At 39.0% G+C, this 27,800-nt stretch overlaps 2 protein-coding genes across 4 annotated transcripts in view; both read right to left on the reverse strand.

Moving 5' to 3' along the window:
- Positions 1-953: 953 nt before the first annotated feature.
- esco1.L (establishment of sister chromatid cohesion N-acetyltransferase 1 L homeolog) lies at positions 954-18,545 on the reverse strand. Of its 3 annotated transcripts, none has more exon segments than NM_001199072.1 (10): positions 954-1,403; positions 3,219-3,406; positions 4,724-4,867; positions 5,161-5,250; positions 5,769-5,900; positions 7,155-7,278; positions 8,544-8,610; positions 9,954-10,068; positions 13,677-15,579; positions 18,240-18,454. In NM_001199072.1, coding segments are annotated over 9 exon segments (2,904 nt in total). In that variant the 5' UTR covers position 15,579; positions 18,240-18,454; the 3' UTR covers positions 954-1,261.
- A 3,920-nt stretch (positions 18,546-22,465) lies between these two features.
- abhd3.L (abhydrolase domain containing 3 L homeolog) overlaps positions 22,466-27,800 on the reverse strand; it is a 32,641-nt gene continuing 27,306 nt past the window's right edge. The window contains exon 9 of the mRNA XM_018267939.2: positions 22,466-23,519. Coding sequence (XP_018123428.1) covers positions 23,341-23,519 — 179 coding nt within the window. The 3' untranslated portion in view covers positions 22,466-23,340. The remainder of the gene's footprint in view (positions 23,520-27,800) is intronic.

The following is a 27,800-nucleotide window of genomic DNA, read 5'->3' on the forward strand; positions in this document are numbered from 1 at the left end:
GAGACTTATGGTAAGGGCACACGGGGAGATTCAGGGAGATTAGTAGCCCCGGTGACAAATCACCTCTTCTTCGGCGTGACAATCTCCCCGAACTGCCTTCCCGCTGGCTAGAATTAAAAATCTCCAGCGGGATGGCACTCGCAGCGTTTAGTTTTACGAAGTCACCCTAAGTTGCCTCACGAGGAAACTTTGGGCGACTTCAGAAAACAAAGTGCCGTGAGTGCCATCCCACTAGCGATTTTACAGAATAGCTGGCGGGAAGGCAGTTCAGGGAGATTGTCGCCTCGATGAAGAGGCGATTCGATAATCTCCCTGAATCTCCCGGTGATAATAAATCTGTCCCTTAAAATTAAGGATGCACCAAATCCACTATTTTGGATTCGGCCGAACCCCTGAATCTTTGCAAAAGATTTCGGCCGAATACCAAACCAAATCCTAATTTGCATATGCAAATTACTGGTGGGAAGGGGAAAACTATTTTTACTTTCTTGTTTTGTGGCAAAAAGTCACGCAATTTCCCTAGAGCCTCTAATTTGCATATGCAAATTAGGATTCGGTTCGGCCAGGCAGAAGGATTCGGCCGAATACCGAACCGAATCCTGGATTCGGTGCATCCCTATTTAAAATGCAGGGAATACCAACATTCACAGGGGACAAACTTTTTTTTTATATGAAAATGGACCAAAATTATGATGTAAAATTAATAAAAATGTTTGGTAAATGCTCTCATTAAAAATTCATTAGGAAATAAAGGGAATGTAAAATCCCTAATGTCTAAAATCTGGCTAAAGTAAAATCAGGGCTTGATTGTATTATGAATGCAAAATATTATGGGTGGGCCAATGGCCAAGATGGAAACTTGGTGCAAAATGAGTCCTAAAAGCCCATGTGAATAAATTAAAATCTATAAATAAAACAGCTGTACTTGTATATAATATACCTACCTAAGTACCTTCAGCTCACACTCATCACAATGTCTTCCATCTGTACAATTAGTTCAGTCCACTATGAACAAAATCAGTTGTTGCATGTAAACCTGACTAGAATACTATATAGAAAATACTTCAGTATCTCTTGAAAAAAAGATAATAAAATATTTGCTTTAAAAAATTAAGCTTTTTTTCCCCCCCAGAGTGTCGTTTTCCCCCCCAGTTTATATGAAAACAGAACAGCGACATAGCTGCTCATATCCTGAGTTCTTTGCTAGGATACACGGAGACGCAGGCAGATGATTGGTTAGGGGACCTTCAATGGAGTCCATTTAACTGTGGCCGCTGATAAAGTTGTACACGAGGAACTGACTGGTGCCACAGTAGCGAGTTGCAAAGAGTTTGCCATCAGGAGTCGGATCTGAGAATGCAATTTCATCTTTATTCAGAAAGGAGCCATATATGAAGTTATTTCTGCAGAAAGGAAACAGACATTGCTTCACATGTACTCTAAATGCACACATAATGACAGTTAGCAAAAATCTCAAGAAATCAGGCCAAAAGCTGATCCCTTTATTCCTAGCATTTGTTCCACTGTGATGGTCCATATGGCACTGGGGAGGCAAACGGGTGCTGCCCAAAAGCAGTTCTGTGGCCCCCACTGAAAAAATACAACTTAACAGAGCAGGGCAATGGAGCCCCCTGCTGGAGACATTCAAACCAACAGGGAGGTAAGAGGATGAGCAACAGGGCTGTGATTAAAACAATGCAATATGCTCCTTTAAGAGAGAACCTATCAGATTCTTTGTAAGGAATACAACGTAGTGTGTATATATTCTTTATACCAAGGTGTGGTTTCCCCTGAATTTGTTTCTTGAAGAAGCGAACATTACAAAACATGAATGGGTGCTGGGATTTCCCAAGCAATGCAACTGGAATAGCAAACATGGTATTACTCTTCTTCCCCACTAGGGATCTCACTTAAAGGGGTGGTTCACCTTTAAAGGAGAAGGAAAGGTTAAAACTAAGTAAGCCTTATCAGAAAGGTCTATATAAATACACCAGTAACGCTGCTCCGAGTCCTCTGTCAAAAGAAACACTGCATTTCTTTCCTTCTATTGTGTACACATGGGCTTCTGTATCATGTATGTATGATAAAACATTCTACAGAATAAATATAGCATTCTAGCTAACACTATTGCAGCTAATCTATTGGCAATAAAGTGCCTCCGTAGCTTTCCTTTTAGTATGTTATAAAATGGCCAATTCTAAGAAACTTTTCAATTGGTCTTCATTGTTTTTATGTTATAGTTTTGGAATTATTTCCGGATTTCAAAAGGGGGTCATTGACCCTATCTAAAAAATAAATGCCCTGTAAGACTACACATTTATTATTATTGCTACTTTTTATTAATCATCTTTCTATTCATATTCCAGTCTCTTATACAGATCAATGCATTGTTGCTGGGGTGATGTGGACCTTAGTAATCAGACTGCTGAAATTTCAAACTGGAGAGCTGCTGAATCAAAAGCTAAAATTACTCAAAAACCACAAATAATTGAAAATGAAAATCAATTGCAAATTGTCTCAGAATATCACTCTCTACATTATACTAAATGTTAACTCCAACCCCAAAGGGAAGCCCGAGACTAGCAGTGGGAATTTCAATCTTGGCTCAACTGGATACTCACAAGTTCCTAATTATCAAATAAAATATAAAAAGGGGGGGGGGGGGTTGTGGGTGCACTCCTAAGGCTAAATTATAATATGTTTAAGTACAATGGAAGTGCTGCTGACCTGGCCAATTAATCAATGCACATTCCCTGGTCCCCTGTCTAAGTTCAATAAATATGCAAGTGCGTGTATTTAAAAAATTTTTTTTATCAATTGTATGATCATAACTTTGTAACAAAAAAAACCCTGGTTTTTTTTTTTTTTTTTTTTAAAAACACGCACTTGCATATTTATTAAATTACTTAGACAGGGGACCAGGGAATGTGCATTGATTAATTGGCCAGGTCAGCAGCACTTCCATTGTACTTAAACATGTTATAATTTAGCATTATGAGTACACCCACAACCCTCCCTTTTTTGTATCACAATGACTAACATAACCGTTGTTCAGTGTTATATATTTAATATGTATATATACCCGGGATGACTTTGACGTAGTTGGCCAGCTTAAATATATGGACAAACAATTCCTGTTTTGTTTAAAGGGTAAAGGTGGCCATAGACGCACAGATAATATCGTACGAATAAATATATTTATTTATTTTTTTGGTTACCTTAAACACTCAAGCATTCTGGATGCAATTTTCTTTCGGCGCATCATTGAAAAGACCCAAATGCGACTGACGCCACAGATTGCTGGTTCCGGTGATGTTGAGCAGCACCATGCCTTCACTCTCTCAGAAAGTGCTTTTTCTTTCTCTGATGTACCCTCAGGAATTAAATCATCAATTACTCTGTAACCCTGGAATGCAGAACAGAAGCAGTGCAGCTTAGATAAAGTTTTTCTAATCTATATTTAGGAAACCCAGAATCTGGAAGTCAGTCATGCAACTAGGGATGCACCAGGATTCAGTTCAGGATTCTGTTACGGCCGAATCCTTCTGCCCGGCCGAACCGAATCCTAATTTGTATATGCAAATTAGGGGCAGGGAGGGAAATTGTGTGAATTTTCCCCTCCCCACCCCTAATTTGCATATACAAATTAGGATTCGGTTTAGTAATCGGCCAAATCTTTCCCGAAGGATTCGGCCGAATCGGTGCATCCCAAGATCTGAGTTTAAATCCATTATTATCTCTTTAGTTATTACTGTCTAATGTAACTTGATATTTCACGCTACCATAGGGGATAATAGCGAGTCATTTTTTGGGTACTGATCTATAGGAATCCCTGAACACCACATTACGGGATTGAAAGAGTGTGTCACCAATAACAGTTTACAGTTTTAGCCTGATCTACTCTGGCCAGATGAGCAGGACAATGATCCTGAAAACAAGCTCACAGTAACATTGGAATGCTCAACAAAATTTCAATGTCTCCCAATTTCTTGGTCACAGCCCCAATCTCAATCCGAGTAGTTTGAAAATGAAATGATTCAAACTTCCTGGGCCAGGGCATTTTTTTTTTCCAAACAGGAGCAATGGACCTGGGAACAAACCTAGAGATTCTATTTACTGGGCAGTTATTAAAGGGGTTGTTCACCTTCCAAACACCTTTTTCCGTTCAATTGTTTTCAGATTGTTCCCCAGAAATAAAGACTTTTTCTAATTACTTTCCATTTTTTATTCTTTACCGTTTTTTTCCAAAATCTAAGTTTAAGGTCCCTGTCTCTGGCATTTGAGTCTGGCAGCTCAGTAATTCAGGTGCAGACTCAATTTTGCAACATTTAACTGATACATTTCTCAGCAGCATCTCTGGAGTATTAGCAACTACTGTATCAACTCTAACAGCTGCCTGTAATGAAACTCAGGGATTCTGCTCAGCAGGAACAAAGATAAGAAATGGATCAATTGAATGTATGCGTTTAGAACAGTTTAGGATCAGGGGCCCCCTCCCAGAGCAAAAAAATAAAAATATGCTTTACACTTCAGTATTAGAAAAACAGTCACATGTAGAAAATAGAAAGTAATTGGTAAAAATTATTTGAACTCTGAAACCAACTGAATTGAAAAAAGCGTTGGAAGATGAACAACTTCCTTTAAAGCCATTTGGAAAGCATGAAACATTGACATTGAACACAGTCTACTAGTTTAAAATACTACTTCTGACATGAATACTTACCCACTGGATATGTTCTGCTATTAAACACCCAGCAACTTTTTTGTCACTGCTAATAAACAGAAGAGTCTTGGTTCTGGAATGGAGCCTTAGAGGAACCTGCTGAAAACCCAGGTCATTATCAACCATTTCTCTAATCTCATCAACCTTAAAAAAGGAAAAAAAAGAATAACAACTTTCATAAATATATTTATCAATTCTTCTTTGTATAATATGTTAATCAACAATTGTATGGGCGAAGGAATGTTCCTCAAAGGCCCAACGTGATAATGGCAATTAAGACTTGAGCACTACACTGCAGGTTCATTTGTTTATTGCAGATACAATCCATGGCAGATTGAAATTTGCATCTTTTGTGTATTAGAGGCTAGAGCTTGCAGCAATGAATATTTGCATCCAGACACAAAATACCTGGTTAAAATATATAGATCCTTATTTACCTTTTTCAGTGCATATTTAGGGTCGTCTGGCAATACCATGATTATCCTCCCATCAGGGTATTCCGAAACAATCCTTTCCTTTTTCCAGCCCTATAATTACGGGAAAAAACAATATAGAAGCTTCAGCAAATAAGAAATACACAAGTCAAAGCCCAAAAACATGTTAGCCCCTGCAGCAATATAACATTCCAATAATTGTGAGTGCCTCCAAAAAATAAAGGGCCAATGAATTAAAAAAAAAATACAAAATATTTATTAGGACATGTTAGACAGAAACCCGACGCGTTTTGTGCCTGTTGGGGCACTTACTCATAGGCTAGGTGACACTCACAGTTATTGGAATGTTATTATGGATTTGCACCCTGGGACTGGGGTGAACTGTGAGTATGCCCTCCTGTGAACATTATTTATATTTTGCTCTAATTTCCTACTATACTTTTCCCTGGTAGTACCAATATGTTAGCTTTGTGCACCATTCAACTGTTTGTGATTTATTCCAGCAGCAATATAACCTTACAAGTATAGGTCCCCAAATATTCATTTACAGTTTTTAAAAGAGCCATGAATAAGCAGAAAGCAGAGATGATGAGATAAAAGAATGAACATACCACATATTTTACAGCACTGATGAACTGGTTATGAAAGAGCAGATGCTGAGCTTCATCCTCAGGATTTGATGCCGTATATAGCATTCCACAAACATTACAGGATATAGCTCCAAACCGTTTCTGACCTGCATCCTAATTGTAAAAAAAAAAAACAGGAAATACAGATAATGTTTAGTCACATTTCACTCTACTTTTACTCTACCATGAATGCACAAATCTGAAAGATGACTGTGAAATGCATTTAAGATGGCTTCATGGTACTGTGCTGCTCTTTGTCCAGAGCCAGTGTATTTTTTCCCTAAAAAGAGGACCGGCCAGGGGAAAAACAAGTGACGGGGGGGGGGGGGGGGGAATTCACATTTCCTTGTTATTTCCAGGATAAATAAACCTTTACAATAAGAGAATGTCAAACTGATGAGAGTCCTATTCTAAGCAATTCATTATTCATTTATTTTTTTATTCCAAGATATTAAAGGATACATCTACTGTATATTAATACTGTTACAACAGCACCACCTGCTAGTCAATTTCAGACCATTTTGACCACCAAATAGTCAATGAAGCTCAGAAAGTAAGAGGACTGGGTCTGATGTTCTTCTGGTTAGGAAAAAAAATAGAATACTTTCTCAAATCTTTCCTAACCAGAAGAAGATCAGACCAGCCCTCTTTCATTCTCCTGACAACGGAAACAGTACATGTATTCCTTAATATCTTGGAAAGAAAATAAATAATGTACATTACGAAATTCTTAGAATAGCACTCTCGTCAATTTTACATTCACTCATTTTAAAGGTTTACTTATACTTTAAATATTCTAGGTAACCCCTGAACTGTAGTAGGGTGACTTGTTTTCACATCTCTGTAATCACACAAAGAGTCAAAGGATAAGAGCATCATTTGGTACTTGAGTCAGTCAATGTCATTAACAATTCCCATTTTAATACGTTTAAAACTCATGCCCCCATATGCAATATCAGGCACTAAGTTGGCCCAGGAGCAGTAACCCATGGCAACCAATAAGATGCTTGCATTTAAACAGGTGACTAGTAAATTATACCTGTTGATTGGTTGCTATGGATTACAGCCCCTGGGCAAACTTAGTGCCTTTTATTACATAACCCTCTTATTAATAATCAAAAATGATGCATATGTTGCTTTAAATTATGTATACTTTCTCTGTAACTCACAGTCTGCTTTTAAGTTTATTCTGCATGGCCTTAAGTATTAATAAACATCACACGAAGCGCGGGGGGGGGGGAAATAAAGCACAACAATGCTCTTCTGTCTCATGTAGAAAAGCAATATGTAGATACAAGAATAAAGTGCATTTTACAATAGCCACCCAGGTGCCCAAATAAGCATTAAGCACCGTAATGCAGCACTTACTATAATGGATTGTTTGTTGCTATCCTTCTCTGCTTCTTTCAGCTTCTTCACTTCTTTTTGAATATTCACTTCTGAGAGAACACAAGTAGATTTTGCAGAGGACACATGGCTTGTCACTGTATTTCTGCAGAACAAATGCACATTTGAGCTGAAATTTGATTTCAAGGACAGCTCAGTCAAAGAGGGCGATCACGTTAACACAGCAATGTTTTATAAGTATTAAACTAGAAAAAGGGATCACCGGTAGATGATAATGTGAACAAAATTAAATAGATATGTTTTATTTAAATTGTATGCTGATGCTGAATTTTATTTCAATTGTAAATTTGTAAACAGGCCAGTCTTACCGCAAGATTCTGAGATAATTTTAAATCAGAACGTGGAATAATGAACTCAGGAATGGCAAATGAGAAACCTAGCATACTGGTACAACCTAAACCATGTACAGAATCTTGCATTTCTAAACATTAATGCATCTGTTTTAAAGATACTTTTAAGATTACACTAAAATTTGAAATAGAAAATGCTGTCATAATGTAAGAAAATGCTTTTTTTTTTTTTTTACATTTTTCTTTAAACGATTATAATTGTATAATGACACTATATTGAACTAAAGAACATGCATTGACCAACAAAATATGGGTGAAAAAAAAGTAAAAGAAAAGTTTGTTTACCCTGGGGATGGGGTACAATCATAACATGTGCAAATCCATAAACCACCCCATTTTTACATGTACATCCTGTATTACAAAACTGATTTAGACACACTAGTAAAAGAACAATTGTCACCCCTTACCTTACCAAAATGATAAAAAAAGTTCCTGCACCAGATGAGGGAATACAGGATTTGCTCCTAAAAACATACCCCCCAGTCACAGGGGGCTCCCGGGGAACAGGGGGGGCCTGGATTGTGGGGTCTGCTTCCTCTATAGCTAATAAGAAAAACCCCCTCCACCCCAGCCACTCTCTTACCGGAGAGGAAGTGGACGTAAATTGGGCCGGGGCATGGGCAGAGCCAGTTGGGATGTGGGTGGAGTCAGACAGGAAGTGGGTGGGACTTGGACGGGAAGATAGGAACAGGAGCGAGCCGGGCCCCTCTGAGGGTTTTTTGCAGGGGGGACCTGGTGCACTTGCTCTGGGAAACAGCAAGAAGCAGTTTAGTTCTTTGCTTCATAGCAATAAATGCACTAAGCAAATGACAAGTAATATGCAATATTCATTTAATTTTCTAAATTTAAACATGCAGCGTAAGAAAACTTTAATTTGAGAGACAAATGGCTTATCAAAAGTGTTGAGCTTTACACAGTATAAACAGTGTGACTCTTCTGCAAATGTCCAGTACATTCGGTAATTGGTGTTTAAAGCCATAACACATCATTTGGCACTTACCTCCCCTCATCAGATGGTGCCATCTGGTCTCTTAGTGAGCTATTAAACAGCTGCTTTGAAGCACATGCTAAAACAGGAAGGAAAAAAAAAAACATTTTAGCATTGAGAAATTATTCCTGGCTTCTGCTTAACTTTTGTTGAACATTCTAATTTACCAATTTCATTGTATTTCCAGTGGCTTCGGGTACAGGCTATATTTATATTTCTCTCTCTCTGGCCAAAGTGCAAAAGAAAATAAAAAAAGCACATGGGACCTCAATATAGGGGTAACCTGTTAATTTGTTACAAAAATTGTGTGTAATTGTGATTAGTGATGCAGTGGAACTGTGACGCTATCACCACTTCAGCAGATGGCAGTATTTTCAGGGATCCCACAGCAACAAAGTCAATTTATGCAACAATCTTGCGCCTAAAGAATTATGTGTAGCGATTCTTTAGATCAGGGATCCCCAACCTTTAGAACCCGTGGGCAACATTCCGAAGTAAAAGGAGTTGGGGAGCAACACAAGCATGAAAAATTTTCCTGGGTGCCAAAATAATGGATGTGATTGGCCATTTAGTAGCCCCATGTGGATTGTCAACCTATATTGAGGCTCTGTTTGGCAGTGCACCTGGTTTTTATTCAGCCAAAACTTGCCTCCAAGAATTCAAAAATAAGCTCCTGCTTTGAGGCAACTGGGAGCTACAACCAAGGCGTTTGAGAGCAACATGTTGCTCACGAGCTACTGGTTGGGGATAACTGCTTTAGATGCTGAATGGAAAAACTGACAATTTTTCACAATCGTTTTGGACTTGCGCTGACGCCCAGTCGTGTGTATACAGAGTTTGGCAAATTAGACACAATCGCATCAGGGGCATAGTCAACTCACTGCAACAATTTGCTGCAATTGTGTGGAAAAACCCTGCAATGTAGATAAAAAAAACAAAACAAACTGCACTCAAAATTCATCTTTGCACATAAAACTGGTGCAAATAAATAACCAAATCTTAACTGCATAAACACAATGTCAAAGTTTATCCAGACAAATGTAACATTCCACAGACATACACAGAACTGAAACCAATAGTGTACATACAGTAAATTCTTTCTTTTAAGTCAGCAATATAACAAATCTAGTTCACAAGAGCTTACAGATTTCCAGCTGTCAGTCAAGGGCACAGTGCACTCTTCCACAGCAAACTTTGACTGAACTTTAAACAGCTAAATCTGCACACAAACTCATGGCCAGTTACAAAATGAGCAAGCAGTGTGTGTGTATACTGTATAGTTTCTAGCTAAAGATGCTGGAAATTCCAAGGTATTGACAAATCTGTCCTTGGTTGTGGCCAGTGATGACAGTTTGCATTTTATCTTCTGGACAGCAAATGTTTGCCACCACGTTTTTTCTGTTGAAAACTGGCAGTGCTCACCTTTAGATGCAATCACATCTGGTTTCTTATGCTCAGGTTCTAACTGCTGAGGTTTCATTGGAGGCTTCTTTAATGGAGAACTTTCTGGACTGGAATCTAAATGCAACTTGAAACCCTAGAAAACAAAGCTTATAGTGAGAGGAAAATAAATAATAAACACAGAAGATCAGTGGAAGAGTGAGTCAGAGACTGAAGCCATACGAATAAAGACAAGGTTTACCAGTAACACTAATATGTTTATACTAAGATCATATTATTAAGATAACCCCTGACTCTTTTACAATATGTACATTTTTTTTACAAACAAACCAAAAAAAAGCATTTAATTAGATTCAAAACATGTTTTACCATGATGTTACTTAAAGGGGTGGTTCACTTTTAAGTTCAATTAGCTGTTATAGAATAGCTAACTTTAAGCAACTTTTTAATAGGTCTGCATTTTTTATAGTTTTTGAATTATTTGTCTTCCTCTTCTTAATCGTTTCAGCTTTCATAAGGGGGTCACTGACCCCATCTAAAAACAAATGCTATGTAAGGCTACAATTGTATTGTTATTACTACTTTTTATTCGTCATCTTTCTATTCATGCCCTCTCTTAAACATATTTCAGACTCTTATTCAAATCAGTGCATGGTTGCTAGGTTAATTTGGACCCTAGCAACCAGATTGATGAAATAGCAAACTGGAGAACTGCTGAATAAAAAGCTAAAATAACTGAAAAACTACAAATAATAAAAAATGAAAACCAATTGCAAAGTGTCTTGGAATATCACTCTGTACAACATAGTAAAAGTTAATGTAAAGGTGAAGAACCCCTTTAAAGGAGAAGTCAACCTGTACAGGGAAAAAACCCTCCCCCCTCCCCTATGTAGGCCACCCTCCCTGCCCCCCCAGGCAAATGCCCCTAACTTGTTACTCACCCCTTAGCGCAGGTCCTCTACTGCCGAGTTCATGGGCACCATATTCTCCGGAGCACTCTTCTTCCTATCTTTTTTTCGGAAACCATGACTTTCGGCGCACGCGCAGAAGATCCTTACCAGTAAATGCCTTGTACTGTGCATGTGCCAAAAAACACTGGTCAAACAGGAAGAAGAGCGCTCCGGAGAATATAGCGCCCGTAAACTCGGCAGCAGAGGACCTGCGCTGAGGGGTAAGTAACAAGTAGGGGCATTTGCCTGGGGGGGGGAAGGAGGGCCTACAAAGGGATGGGGGGGGGTTCCCCGTACAGGTTGACTTCTCCTTTAAACTCTTTAGTCCCATGAATGAAACTGGGAATATAGATTATGAAGTTCTGCATCAACAAATCTGGGCAGTGAATGTTTTCTGGCTGTTAAAGGAATTGTTCAGTATAAAAATAAAAACTGGGTAAATAGATAGGCTGTGCAAAATAGAACATGTTTTTTTATAGTTAGTTAGCCAAAAATGTAATGTATAAAGACTTGAGTAACTGGATGTCTAACAGAACACTACTTCCTGTTTTTCAGCTCCCTTGGTTTCCACTGATTGGTTACCAGGCAGTAACCAATCAGTGACTTGAGGGGGGGGGGGCACATGGGCCATAACTGTTGCTTTTGAATCTGAGCTGAATGCTGAGGATCAATTACAAACTCACTGAACAGCTATGTCCCATGTGGTCCCCCATCAAGTCGCTGACTAACTCAGAGTTAGAGAGCTGAAAAGCGGGAAATTGTGTTCTGTTTTGTTATGTTAGACATCCAGTCACTCCAGCCTTTATACATTACATTTTTGGCTAACTAACTATATTGGAAACATGTTTTATTTTGCACAGGCTATTTACCCAGTTTTTATTTTTACACTGAACTGAAGGAAACTGAAGCCACATTATAAGAAAAACTGAACTAATACTGAACTAATACCAAATTGATTAAGAGTGCTTGATGAATGATGGCAGGCTCCTTGCAAAAATTATTCCCATTGGTTTTATACGACATTATGTTAAATTACAGCTGGCAGCGGTAAGAAGTCTGAGAAATAGTGACTGCTTTGTGTAAGATCTTGTTCAAATTTCTAATCCATTCAACCAGAGATTCATCATAACAGGGTTAAAGTTTAACAATTATATGCCAATTTTTCTCCACAGACTCAGGCTTTTCTAGATGTGCAGTGACCACCCTGTGGCCACATACAATAGTATAACCTTCAAAAGACTGGCCTGAAATGCTGTGAATTCCCTAATATAGCCAATATCACCTGATATAAACTGCAGAGTGTGCAATAATTATTCAGTTATATTTGCTGTGCAGCAAACACTGCCTAAAATGTGCTTAGTTAGCTTTATTCAATTCGGCACAGACAAGTGCAAAATTCTGCCTATTCAGTATTAAAGGGAAATGTTCTGAATAAAAGTATTGTAGAATTATCCATGCTAGTACGAACAGCACATTCAATCTGAGAACAGAAGACACTGAAAATCTTCTTTAAAAACCCTACGTTCCCTCAAGGGTAGCTCTTGCCACTACCAACAACAAAGTGCATGAGTCTACCATTAGAAAGAGCCTGCTCAAATTCGATCCACATGGCAGGAGTACCAGGAGGAAATGTTTGCTGTACAGAACAAACAACAGAACCGTGAAGTTTGCCCGTGAACACCTACGCAATAATCAAGACTTCTGGAGCAATGTTCTCTGGGCAGACGAGGCAATTGTTTCAGAGCAAAGGCTATTCTTATTTTTTCACAGAAGGAATTGGTATAACTTGTTAATTTTGTTTTGAATAATTGTTTTTTTCCCTACGACTACGAAGATCAAATACGGATATGTCCACATGTGAAAAAATATATATTATTAATTAAAGGTTGAGATGATTTTTACCCAAAGTCGTTTTGGGTATTTTTCAGCCAGAACTGGAATTTTCAGGTTTTAAAAGAAAAAAAATTTTGAAATTTTTCGAGATTTATAATACCCCGAACCTGGAAAAAGCTTGAATCCGAAAATACTCCAGCTAAAACCTGTCGAGGTCATGTAGACGTCAATGGCAGAGGTCCCTTCAACTATTTGAAGAGGTTTGTAGCCTTCATGATGTTCGTGGTTTTCTCGCTGGGTTTTCAGCGAAAACTTGATTAATTCAAGTTTTTTTCCCCACTGAAAACTAAATTAATTCAAGTCTTCAGGTTTTTTTACTCCAAATTCACAGATTAAAGTAGTTTTTCTATTCGAGTTTTTTCTTAAATCAGAAAACATTCGCGTTGTGAGTTCATTAGAAAATCCTCACAAACCTTGACCTTTGATAAATAACCCCCCTAATTTTCTTACTTTTGCCCATGTGATTGTATCAATATAGATCTGTATTATTGCCATTTCACAATTCATCATAGGGTAAAACTTCCATACAAACACACACAACCATGTAAATACATAAGTATTTGCAGTAACAATTAAGGCTAATTAACCACCATGATAATTAAATATCCATGTTGCAATCTCTTGCCAGCAGCATGTTGCAAGTCGTACATAAATTGTAAAAATAAAAACGACACTAATATACTGGTTTGGAAAGTCTAATAGTGCAGTTCGGTCCCAGATACACTTATAGATTAGCGGTTTACTAACTAGGCATACATTTCAGCCAGCCTATCACAGATGACGTCTCAATTGCAGTTCCACCTAGTTTGCCAAGGAATCACAAATGCACTTGGTGCTACAGAATACCATACATAACATTATCAAAAAAAAGAAATGGGGAAATATACTACTATATATTTACCTCATCAAACGTTAATTCAAGATCATGATTTATGTGCTTGTCCAACAAGCCATTTTCTGCCTTTTCCTGTGAGGTTTTCTGAATTATTGCTGCAGACTTAGATTTTTTTAAATCAGGTAAAGTAGACTTTGAGTTAATACCTGCAGGTAATTTTTTATCCAAAGGTTTATCCGATGTACCAGTAACTGAATGGCCCGTCTGTGTAAGTTTTGACCTTGCCTTTATTACATCCAGATTGGGAAGAACAGCATGAATCTTTGGTACATTCATTCCAGACAAGTTATTTGCTTTTTTAAGTTTGATTTTGTTCCATTTGGAGTTTTTTGGCGCTGGACTGTTTTTTCTGTCTAACTTACATTTGAGTCTTACAACTGTTTTACTTGAAAAGAATCGTTTGGATTGAGTCTCTTCTTTTTCTCCTGTATGACAGACATTTACAGCTTCAGGTTGTGCACTCTCTTTGTTCTCCACAATGGGATGCTCTTCCTTCTGGATATCCTGAGAGCTTGGCATGTCTTTTTTCACTTCCACTGTATCAGACTCAATTTCTCCTGCTATTTCATTACATAAATCCAGAATACTTATCCTCTTAGCTGTAGGGACATCTGGGAGTGTAGGGGCAGATGTATTTTTTGCAGTACCTGAATGTCCAGTTTTCTGTCTCTTTACGGTGAGCTTTTTATGTGGAGGCTTAGCACTGGGTGATTTTTTCTTTGCGGAGGCAACTATACTGGATCTTTTTTGTTTTGGGCGTTGTGATTTTTCTAAAGGCTTTTTAGAAAAAGATGCACCAGAGTCTTTCAAACTTGGAGAGGAATGACTGCATGTATCCACCTCATTTTCCGTTACATCTGTGTTTGGATGTAACGGAATTTCCATCATTCCATCATTTTGGATTGCCTTGAGTTTTTTTTCATCATTCGGTCCTTTTACTCCGGTCCTTAAATCGCTTCTTTTGATAGCAGTTTTTATTCCTGGCCCTTGGTGTCCCTGTGTCCCTTTGTTTTTCCTATTAACAGGTGACAATGGACGGGCTCTTTTAGATTGCCTGCCATTGGCGGTCTTTGCCTGGGATAATTTCTTAGTTGCTTGCAACTGCTTACTGTGTTTTTTGCTAGAGCTTTCCTTTGGCTGCGCATGAGTGACTGTGCGAATTTGTGCTTGTTTCTTACCAATCACAGCAGATTTTTTACTTGAAGGGATTTGTTGGATAGATTTTCTGTCAGCATTGCCCCGGTGCTCACTATTGCTTCCTTTGTTTTGTGCTGTCTTTCTCACTAAGCGGGATCTGCCCTTTAAGGGTTCTGTCTTTGTACAACTACTATGTATATCTTTTTTTGAATTTTTTGGTGGTTCTTTGCTCTGTGCTTTTCCATGCTTCAGTTCCAAGAGTCTAGAGCTTCTTTTAGTACCTGTTTTGCTTTCCTCGTTCTTCCCAGATGCAGATACTTTCAGCCTAGCTGAAGATGTGTTCTTTACTAGGTTTTTTCCAACATTAGATATATTTTTTGACTTTTGCACATTTGCTCTAGTACTGGCTTTTTTACCGACATCAGCTTTACCCCTTTTTGATGCTTTGGAAGCCTGAACTGAATAAAGTGGCCCCTGGGTAGTTCTGCTTGAAGTCGGTCCTTCTTTGGATGTTTTGGCTGATTTTAACTCATTTCTTGTTTTTTGCAAAATTTTCTGTGGAGACAGCTTTATGGCTTTTTTTGTGGGAGTATTTGCTTTCCCATGGGGTTTCAGTGCATTTATCTTTTTATTTGAAGCATGATTAGCCGTAGATGTTTTTGACTTGCCATTTGCATTTTTTGTGGCAACAGAAGGATGTTTGTGGTCTTTATCAAGCTTCTGGTGCTTTGCAGAAGATTCAGCCTGGGACAACTTTCTTTTTTGTGCCATCACTGTAAAGAAAATAGTAAAGAAAACATTTTTAGGTGTAATTTTTTAACTGCCCCACCTCCAAATAGAGAGTTAAAACACATGGTGCCAGGGTCCCTCTACAAATGACAAACTAAATTTGTATCCATCAGCAATATTCGCAGAGTATTTCTGATCGCTTCTATTTTCCCACTTTTCACAGACTACAGTATTGATGGGGTTCTCTTCGCATATTTTGTTGTACTCTATAGCAAGCAACTGGAAGAGTTTCCAAATATTTTATCAATGAGCTGAAGTTACCACAGGGAGCAACACTGCATTGTTCAAAATTAGGGACTATAGTCTCATGTCAGACAGGGAAGCTGAAGGTACACCTTATCTTTGGTCTTAGCGCGCTGGATTAAAGCTAGGACCAGACAGGGATGAAATCACCCTTGAGAAGAAACTCAAGACTTTGCATTTTGCGATGAAGAGGATACTACTTGCAGTGAGGGGCTGAAATCAAACTGCCTGGTTCTAGCGTTAATGTGGCCATACACTGGGAGAGCCGCTCGTTTAGCAATGTCACCAAACGAGCGAATCTCTCCCAGATATGTCCACATTGAGTTGGGCGATATTGGGCTGATTCGATTGTGGGCCCTAGTGCCCAGCTAACGGATCAGAGTGGACGCAATACGGGCGGTCGGATTGCGGGACAGCATCAACGAACAGATGAGGCCACAATCCGAAAAGGATTTTTTACCTTGCCCGATCGACATCTGGCCGACTTTCGGCCAGATATCAATCAGGGACGCCCATCAAACCATTTTTGTGACTAAACCAAAAGGCAAACATGTGTTCAGCACAAGCCCTATTATTTGAGCTCATGCTGAACAACTGGTATACAGTCCCTTTGAAATTGTATTTGTTGCCTAGGTACAGGTTTTCTTTAAATTTAACAGCACTACACTAAGATGTGAAAAAAAAATTACCTCCTTTCTGCAGCTTATCATTACCTCCAGTTCTTGCTTCATATCAAAAGCCATCAGCTTACAATTGCAAAGCCCAAGTTTAGCAATATATTGTATTTCCCTTTTTACACTCCTATATGCAGTGTACCATGGTCAGTTGTACTGTGCAAATAAAAGCCAAAGCCCCCAATCAGTGTTTCTCAAATAAAAAACGGTTCAGCGCCTATGGCAATGAAGAAAACAAACAACAAAACCAAAATATAGTGTAGTCGTTTCAAATATTCCAATTGGACACCATGCGTTGAAGTGGGGAAACGGTGATATATTATATTACTTCCCCATCTCCTCCTCTCTAATTCGATGCTACTTCTATTACACCCAAATTATCAGTCGCTTAGCGCTCTTGTTATAGTGAAGTTTAAAGTGATTGGCTACGATTTGATTTTCCACTCCCTTTTATATATTTCTGATGTGTTCGTATATCCTCTCTCAAACATCTATTCGTTTTCCCAATGTATTGTAACCCGCAGGGGCATTCCAAACAATATACCACATTTTTAGTGGTACATTTAATGTAGTAATTAATATTGTATACTTTATTTGTAACGTTGGATTTAAAACTTTTCTTTTTTTTTTATGCATACCAGCAGGACAAGGCGCATGGGAAAAACCTTTCCATTCCTCTTTTTGTTTTTTCTTTTTATCCGTGTACTTAACATGAATATTAGGGCTTGTAGAATAAGCCCTAAAATAAGCCAACTGACCTTATGAACTGGTTGTAACTAATGACTGAGCTGTAGTGCAAAGAGTTGCTAAACAGGGCCACCACCAGCACTTTTATCCATGAGACACAATACAAAACATTTAGAGGTTCTGATGAATTAGAACATTTCTGTTTAACTCAAGGGTATGGTTGAGGAAACAAAATACTCGTCTCCCGAAACCCAGACCAAGCATCGTGTTATTGTGCTCTGCTTATGAATGCTTACGAGTACAAATAGGAAGGTGTGGGTATTGAATATTGCACAAATAAATACTCTAACACAATGAATCATTTGACAATATTAATATTATGAATTCATCCGGCATTCAGCAGTCAGGTTCAGTGTGCAAAGAAAGCTGTGAACAAAGAAAACATGCTAAATGTCTTGTAAGTAGGGTTGCCACCTGGCTGGTATTTTACAGGCCTGGCCAGTAAAAATGATGCTGGATGCCAATGTTATTAATAGGGAAAAATGGCAAGAGTATAGGAAGGATGGTATTTTTTCCCAGAAAAGGTGTTAACCCTACTTGTAAGCCATTACTAAAGTCTCAACAAGACCAGAGTAAGTCTACTTCCCCCAAGAAAGAAAACAGCACTGAAACAGCAAAAGTTCTTTGCAGTATTTTTGTAGTGTAGATGCTGGAAGACATGCAAACAAGGCACATCACAGGAGAGTAACTACTTCACATAAAGGCGTTTGGAAGTAAAGGAAAGCCACAATTGTCGCAAAACATTACTGCGCATCATCACACGCTCAATTAGGGTAAGTATTTATAATGGATGCAGGTAAGTAACACCCGCAGAAATCAGGGGTGGGAAGTGCTTTATGGCATGTGCTCTAACGTAAAGGAAGAAACTCTGCCGCATGTGGTGACACTGACTAATGGGTTCTACCGCCCCCACATCATGGTGTAGCGCTGCACGGTCAGACGCTCGTTTCATCTGTTCCTGACAGTGTCACTTACCGGCCGGAGTGGGGGCAACCGGATTCCACGACTCTCCTTCTCATCTGGTCCTTTCTTTTCTGCTGTGCGGGGCTGCCAACAGGGAAGGTTCTTGAGCCCGGAGATCTAAAACAACTCAACTAGAATTCACGGCAAGCCGTCCAAGCATTGTACTGACCAACCATCTAATCGTATCACCGGCTTCTAAGCCAAGTACGACGAGAAGAAACTTCCCGGGCGGAGTAGTAAGACGTCAGCAGGTTCCCTGGCGCCTGCGTAATACGTCCTTATTCACCTCCTCACTCTATGTGCGGTTCAAGCCTCATTTTGGAACATCATGCTTCCGGATGTGAAAATATGTCCAGGGCAGTAGTGGGTATGGCAGACTTGGAGTTGCTAATTAAAATCCAGAAACCTACCTAGGTCTTTGTGCTTTGAGATATGATGTAAATAAAAGTAACCCATCACCACTAGTCCAAAGTAGGATTTAAAGGACAAGGAAAGTTAAACTAAAGAAGTAGCTAGAAATGTTGTACATTATGTTTTGAGCTTCTGTACCAGCCCAAGGCAACCACAGCCCTTTAGCAGTAAAGATCTGTATCTCCAAAGATGCCCCAGTAGCTCCCTATCTTCTTTTCTGCTGATTCACTGCACATGCTCTGTGCTGCTGTCACTTACTGAGCTTAGGTACCCACTGACAATATACAGTACACATAGAATAGAAATGTCACAATTAGGGTTGCAACCTGGTCGATAAAACGCCCGCCAAGGCTGGTATTACAAATTTACCAGCAATGTAGCTGCCGGTAAATTTGTAATATCCCTAACTAAAGCCCTTGGCCTGCCCCAATCTTCACAAAATCTACCTTTTCTTCAGCGCCTGGCCAATTGCGTCCCCCCCCCCCATTGACATCTTGCCCCGCCCCTTTGACATCATGTCCAATTGCACGCCACGGCTCCACCCCCTTTTCAGTCACTCCCCATCCCCTTTGACATCACGTCCCGCCTCTTTTTACCGCCCCCAGCACTGGCGGTGCAAATTTTACTGAAAGGTGGCAACCCTAGTCACAATATAAGGCTGATTAGTAATTAATACAGATAATTACTACATGGCAGCACAGAAACCAATGCATCTAGCATCAGAATTTAATAATCAGCCCTGTAGCATCAGTTTATATTACTGACCAACCTCATTTTCTACTTGATCATTTCCAATGACCCCTAAGCTTAGCTTCTCAACAGCTGCTCAGAGCCCACTGAGCATGTGACACTTTCCAAGATGGTGACCCCCTGTGACAAGTTTGAAGTCTTTGCTGCTATTGACAAGCTGAAACTTTAGGCTGGTGCAATAAGTTCAGTATATAAAACATGGAATTTTTAGCGTATTCATTTTTAGGGTTTAGTTCTCCTTTAAGCATTAACACATGCTTGTTTGATTTGTCTTTAGGTGATCTTTTGAAAGTTTTAATAAATCTGGGGGTGCTGAATTCATGTGAATTAAATGCAATCAGCCCTGCCCTTCTTGATGTTTTTTTCTCTTTTTGTTCACAAACACTGTTAACCATGGGTGATAAAGGGGTGGTTCACCTATAACTAAACCAGCTGCAAATTGTCTCTCTATCACTCTCTACATCATACTAAAAGTAAACAAAAAGGTGCAGAACCCCTTTAATTTTGGAAATCAATACAAGAAAAGGGTGTTTTTCCCAGAAAAGGTGCAAAGTATTGGCACAGAGTAAGCCTACAATGTTCTTGGTTGACAAAAGATCATGCAAAACAGGGTCTTGGTCATCCTGTGCAAACCTTCAGGACGTAAGGGACATTACTATTATCAGGCAAGCTAAAATCAATATGAAAAAGGGTATTGCAGCAAGCAGTAAAAAGAATGCACTATTATTTTTAAATAAGTAAATAGTAAAAAAATGAAGCAGGAAAGGGTCAGACCCTTAATATCAGAGGGGGGTCAGCTGGTTGATGAGAACAGAAAAAAGCTGAGATTCTGAACTGTTATTTTTGTCTGTCTACACAAATGAGGAACCAGTTAATGAAGGTTTTCTTCTTAATAGTCCTAATTCTAGTAATACAACTAACTATGCATGATTTACACATGAGAAAATTCAAAAGACACTAGAACATGTTAAGATAAACAAAGGTCTGGGGCCGGATGGTATTCATCCTAGGCAGCAACGTAACTAGAGGGGGGCGGGACGTGCAGCCGGGCCCCGACCCCCCTCCGTACGGCCGGATTCTGCCAAGAATCAGCGGTGTGTGAGCTGCCGGGGGGCCCTGAGGGGGTGCGGACCCTGGCCCAATCGCACCCCCTGCTCCCCGGGTAGTTACGCCACTGATCCTAGCGTACTAAGCAAACTTAGCTCTGTGGTTGTCAAACCTCTTTACTTAAAGGGATACTGTCATCAGAAAACATGTTTTTTTCAAAACACATCAGTTAATAGTGCTACTCCAGCAGACTTCTGCACTGAAATCCATTTCTCAAAAGAGCAAACAGATTTTTATATATTCAATTTTGAAATCTGACATGGGGCTAGACATTTTGTCAATTTCCCAGCTGCCCCTGGTCATGTGACTTGTGCCTGCACTTAAGGAGAGAAATGCTTTCTGGCAGGCTGCTGTTTTTCCTTCTCAATGTAACTGAATGTGTCTCAGTGAGACATGGGTTTTTACTATTGAGTGTTGTTCTTAGATCTACCAGGCAGCTGTTATCTTTTGTTAGGGAGCTGCTATCTGGTTACCTTCCCATTGTTCTTTTGTTTGGCTGCTGGTGGGGGGGGGGGAGTAATATCACTCCAACTTGCAGTACAGCAGTAAAGAGTGATTGTAGTTTATCAGAGCACAAGTCACATGATTGAATATAAAAAAATCTCTTTGCTCTTGTGAGAAATGGATTTCAGTGCAGAATTCTGCTGGAGCAGCACTATTAACTGACGTGTTTTGGAAAAAACATGTTTTTTCATGACAGTATCCCTTTAACAAGATACTCACACACGCTATCTATAGGAATTGTGTCAGTGCCCTTTAAAAAACAAACGTGCTGCTAATTTGGCGACAATGTCCATTCTTTTTGTTTTTACACTCCTAGTTGCTAAACTGTGGAATCCATAGAGTTTTCTGGCTTTCCATGGTCTGTATGGTCCAATATGACAATGTGTTGAGCCCTAGATAATGCTGGGTCTGATGCTGTCATTTGTCAATTTAGACAACCATCTTCCAACTTCGTATGGTTACTAAACACACATTCCCTCCACTCTAAAAAGTCTAGGGATACGAGTGGACACCCAGTTTTGCAGTTTCCATCTATCTGTTGCAGCAATTAGGACAGGGACATATAAATTGCTTTTCTGCCTTTCAAGTGGTGTAAGAATGTACGTATAACAATAGACACATGGAACGTCAGGAATGTCTCAGCATCACTTGTATTCAGGTCCGGACTGAGAATTAAATTAGGCCCTCGCATTTAAGGTATACAGAGGCCCAGTCAGCCCACATAGAGGTCCAAACAGCCCCCACCAGCCCACTAAATACTGACTTTCAATGGGACCTTATAGCAGCCCCTCTGGCAGTTGCCAGAACCCACAGATTGCCAGTCTGGGCCTGCTTGTATACCCCCAAAATATGAGTGCTAGTTTTGCAAGGGGCCACCCTTATAAAACCAAAAAAAAAAACTTTCTCAACTCCTGTGTGCTACTACTAAAATGAAAACTGTTGGAATTAAGTTAAGTGATGGAAAGTCGCAATCGCTTGAGAGTGCCAACATTTAGACACTCCCAAGTGATTGCAATCATATGTCTGATACCCCAGGCCAATGCTCCTGCCACAGTTCGGGGTGCTTCTCAGTGAGTAACACGGAACAATCCTCTTCTTACACTTCTTTCTTCAAAATCCCAGGGCTGTTGCATGCGCAGTAGAGTGAAAAAGTTGGCCTTTTTTTGTTAAAGTTCGGCTTTCCACTCAACTGTGCATGAGTACCCCTGTGAAGATAACAGAAGCAGCAAGAGGAGGATCACTTCATGGTGCTTGCAGGAAGAATCCCCAGCAAGGAACACTTGCATGGTGTATAGATAAGTGAATACCCCCCCCCCAGTGATTGTTGAAAATGACAAGAATAACAAGACATTGGTTTAGAATTAAATAGTTTATTTAAATAGAATAAACAAAAAAATATCTTTATAATGAATTCTATAATCAGCTGCAGTTAAAAAATAAATATTGAAAAGAAACATGGTTTAGTTCAACAAAAAAATTAATTATCTATTGTAGATATTGGGCCAGATTCAGTGAGAAAAGGCTATCTCATGGTTTAAAACTTATGGACCAGATTCAATTTGAGTTTTTTCTCCAAATTCAAATCCAGTTTTTTCCCATATAGTGTTATATGTTTTATCCCATTTTATGCCAATTTTTTTCTGACTTTGTATCTTCAGCTCTTCGGGACTTGAATTGCATGTCAAATTGAATCTCATCCATGACTTTTCATGTGATACACCTTTTTCTCGCTGAATTGAATCCGGCCCAAAGTATGTATTTCTAGGAATCATTATAACACTGCTATAATCCATGCTTTAAGTCAGACTTTTCTGATGACTTTGTGACGCTTTACAGTCTTCATTCCTGTATATATTTTTTTTTGCCTTGTTCAATGCCTTCATGAGCATGCATTACTGTTAAACAATCAGGATGTGTCAATCCTTCAAACTGTCATTTGTAACGCTTGCAATTCTAGGCAGAACAGCTGGCTTATATTAAAACCCTGAGGAATGTTTGCCTGTATATATAACGGTTTTGGTTAAGTGCAATTCAGTATATGTAGAGCTATATTTCATTTAAGGTCATTCTTGGTAACAAAAGAAAAATATAAAATGCTAACATTCCTGTATGCAAGTTTTTGCTACAAAACAGTACATTTATTTGCAAGTGTTTAAATACCAGATGTTTAGATCTAGCGTGCTGGCGTATTTGCTTGCTATTACTCATTGTTCCAGTGCTTCTGTAGAGGCCTTGTATTTCATGACAATTCATTAGCAATAGGAGGATCACCTTGTGCATTTGCTGAATTCAGAACCTTCCAATACATACTGATGATCCTCATAAAAACGCACTATTCACGTGTGCTACATGCTATTAATTTCATTGCCATGCTCAAAGATAGCCTGTACAAACTGCTTGAAAATTCTGTCCATGTAAGTTTGCTTTCTTGGCCAAATGCCTTCAAGGAAACCAATATGACCTCCGTAAGATGTAAGCACCAATGCAACATTTGGGTTTTGTTTGGCGGTCTCCACTGGAATTGCTAAAAAATAAAAACCAGAAGTGGAAATACATGATTTAAACATCTTTTGACAGACATGTATCTACTTTTCTGTTAATCAGCTGATCCCTGATTAATATAACACTAATGCTGTGACAATGTACATACAGTACCTACTTAGATAGGCCCTATAAGTGTGTTGATATATGTGCACTGAAGGGGGTTGAACTTGATGGACTTTGGTCTTTAATTAAACCAACTTATCCAAGTAACTATTTAACTATTAACATATATCAAATGGGGTGTTAAAATAAACCAAATACCCTACATATACAGTAACTTAATATAAAATTGCTTACAGTACTCAAGTGCACTTTTTTTTTTAAAATTCATGATAGTAGAAGTTTTTACACTGCGAATATCAAGACCGCTGTAACTTGTTGCAAGGATAGAGATAGGTAGAACAGCAACAAAAGCAACAGAAAGAGGAATCATCACATGGCGCCTCCCTTCTCAGTTTTATTTCTCTGTGTAGAACCGTGCAGGGTAGTATCAAGTGATTCTTCCTATTTCAGTACAATAAGGTCTTTGGTATTGTGCTTGGCCCAATATTGTGTATGTACCCCTATTCTTCTGGATTCATTAGTTTAAATTTATGTATTAACCCTTTGCCTGCCAAGCACGTACAGCGTACGTGCTTGGCAGGCAAATACTAAGGCTGCCAAGAACGTACATGGTACGTTCTTTAGCAGCTGAGCTTACTCTCTTCTTCGGCGGCTTTTGCCGCCTCCGCAGAGAGTGGGGAGAGGAGACAGACCCCTAGGCAACAAGGCTGGGGGGCTGTCAAGTCAGATCTGCGACTCGATTGTCGCAGATCCAACTTCAATGTAGCAGACGCATCGCATCGCATGGAGCGTCTGCTACTACACTGACTTGCTTCCTGCCTGCAGAGCCGCCCACACACTTCCTGCTGCGCAACAACTCTGCAGACACGCTGCCAGGACTCCTCCAGAGATGACAGCGATCCTCTTGCTCCAAAAACGGTAAGTGCACGTTTTTTTACATGCTTACCTGCACTTACCCATACTTACAGTACATTTATACACTTAGACACATATTTTAATAAAGATTGGTATTTTTATATTTTAGCACATTTGGTCCCTTTTTTATTTACATGTATTTGCACACTCAGACAACTTTTATTAGTGCACAAACATTTATACACAAAAACTCACAAACAGGTGTTTGGTTTTTTTTTTACGTATTCATTGTACTGTTATCTTTTGGGGGTTTTTTTGCCTAAAAACTTGTTATTTTAGCAGCATGACTATTGGATAATCGATTTTGGCCAATAATTATGCTGTCGGAACAATTATTTTGTTATTGCATTAATTTATGCAATTTTTGTGCTTTTATTGCAATTTTATCCCTGCATTATTGTTCCTTATGTATCTTTACTATAGTTTTGCTGTTTGGTGCTTTGGTATAGAAAGATAGATTTTACTTAGTTTGATCCGCCAGAATATGTGCTTTCCAAAAATATATGGTTTTCTGGGGGTCTTTTTACAGTTTGGGGGTTTTACGGCACATAACGCACAGTTGGGGCTCTCTTTTCTGCAGCTTAGTTGGCTAGCGTAAAAATTCATATGCACGTTTTTCATTTGGAATCCCTACACACCACATACTTTGGTAAATCTATGCATATTGGGCATCAAACTATTCATTAGACCTCTGATGTCCATAATTAGAGTGATTTTTCTTTGTATGTAAAACATTGTGTGCGATAAATGCGACAAACTGCAACATTTTTAGGCGATTTTCAGACATGTTGTAAAAACCTCTACGTTTAGAAAAGCTTTGCAGTTTGGTAGTTTGGTGTAGAAAGACGTTGTTATCTTTGTTCGAATCGTCAGAATGTGTACTTTCCAAAAATATATGGTTTTGGAGGGTCTTTGCTGTTAGGAGGGTCTTGAGGCACATAATATGAAGTCAAGGGTCTATGTTCACAGAAGGAGAATCGGCAGCGGAGAAAACTCATATGCACTATTTTTATTTCGGGTCCGCACATGCCCAGCTGCCTTAGTATGTCTATGCATATTGGGCATCAAACTGTTCAGTAGACCCTGCCATCAATATTTATGGTGTTTTACAATTGTATGTAAGAAATTGGGTGAGATAAATATGGCCAAATGCAATATTTTTAGGTGATTTTTAGAAATATAAAAACCATTGCTTTTATTGTCAAATTTAGGAAAGGCTTGCGGCTTGTTACTTTGGAATACAAAGACATGCATACCCAATTTGGATTCAGGAGAATGTGTACTTTCCGAAAATATATGGTTTTATTGGGTGAACTTACTTTTTTCTACCTTTCCCCCCCCCCAAAACTATGTAAATGTGTTGATTTTGTAGCACCTGAAATGACAGACCATACGGGGGTCTTAGGTACACCTATACATTTTGGGCATCAAACTGTTCAGAGGACCCCAGGCTTTCATATTTGGGGTGATTTATCTTGATACTCAATAGTATGTGGGACATACAATGCTGCAGGGTGGAAATTTTGAGGTGATTTTTGGAAATGTCATCAAAATCACCAAATTTAGGAATGGTTTGCAGCTTGGTGCTTTGGAGTAGAAAGACATGCATACCCAATTTAGATTCGTGGGAATGTGTACTTTCCGAAAATATATGGTTGTCTGTGGTGAACGTACTTTTTTGTAACTTTGCCCCCCCCAAAAACAATGTAAATGTGTTGATTTTGCAGTATCTGGAATTACAGAACTGATAGCTCAAATTGGGTGTCTACATTTTAGGGCCCCCATATACCACATGTTTAGGTAAACCTATACATATTGGGCATCAAACTGTTCAGTGGACCCCAGGCTTTCATATTTGGGGTGTTTTACATTGATACCTGGGAGTGTGGGAGATATGATGCTGTAGAGTGGAAGCTTTGAGGTAATTTTTCAAAAAATTCACACATTTCTATAAAACATTATAAATTTAGGAAAAAATTGCAACTTGCTAGTTTGGCGTACAAAGATATATTTACCCATTTTTGATTCACCAGAATCTGTTCTTTCTAATAATGGGTAGTTTTCTAGGGTAAACCTATTAGTAGTGGAATATTTGGCCTTAAAATCAGAAGTATGCCGTTTGGGGAGCGGTGCTTTGGAAATTTGGTAGTGTACTGCTTAGAGATTTTGATCTATACAAGTGAGAAGTCTCCATAAAACTATATATATTTGGTATTGCCGCATTCAGGAGACATAGACCTTACCAAATCGGCTGTGTTCTCGTACATAAAATAATTGATGTTTCTGATATATGTGATTGTTCTTTGTGAAACATGATTTTTTTCATTTTATTAGACACTTAGAAGTCTATATTTTTTACAGAAGTAGAATTACACCAAAATTCTTGCATATTTTGAAAGTTCAGGTTGTCCTGTAAAAAACATTATATTGTTTTACTGGGTAAACTAAAAGACCACCCCAGGAAAGGCCCTTAAAGTGAAAGAGTACAAAATGTCTAAAAACTGCTTGGCAGTAGATGTTCGCATCTAGGACAAAACGGCTGGCAGGGAAAGGGTTAAACATCATTACTGATCCTGTGATTTTTGAACAAAGCATCTCAGATGCTAATTTTAATCAGCTGACAGAGTTCTACAACATATACACAAAAGACTACTGCTGATTGGTTGTCAGCCCACTCCAGGTTGTCAACACTATGCATTGTTTTAAGAACTGTTGCAACTGACATTTGCCAGTAGGCAACATATTTGCAGACCCTTCTTTTGTTTTCTAACATGAAGATGACTGTTCAAATATAATTGCTGGTTGGTTGCAATGGGCAACATCACTATTTATCATGCTCTGTAAAAAGTGAAGTGAAACCTTACCGGTGATGTTGCTCGTAGCAACCAATCAGATATTTGCCTTTGTTTTCTAACTATTGAAATATAATTGCTGATTGGTTGCTCTAGGCAACATCACTGGTAATGCTTCACTCCACTTTTTACAGGCATAACTGCAGCTAGATAACTGCAGCATAGCCTGTAGGCATGGGATGAGGATGGATAGATACAGATTTTAGTACAAAAACGCCAAATGATAACATAAAGCAAGACCTGTTACATCGCATTAGTATACTGGGAGTTTTTTTTATTGAACTGGGGAATACAGAATTAATCCCAACAGCTGGATATATTCATCATTTATGACTGTCAGAAACAGTGCCGGACTGGGATGTCAAGGGCCCACCAGAAAACCTTAGACCAGGGGCCCACCCTCAGTACTATTATTCTTCCTCTCCTCACTC

Source organism: Xenopus laevis, chromosome 6L (assembly GCF_017654675.1).
Source record: "Xenopus laevis strain J_2021 chromosome 6L, Xenopus_laevis_v10.1, whole genome shotgun sequence".
Taxonomy (NCBI): domain Eukaryota; kingdom Metazoa; phylum Chordata; class Amphibia; order Anura; family Pipidae; genus Xenopus; species Xenopus laevis.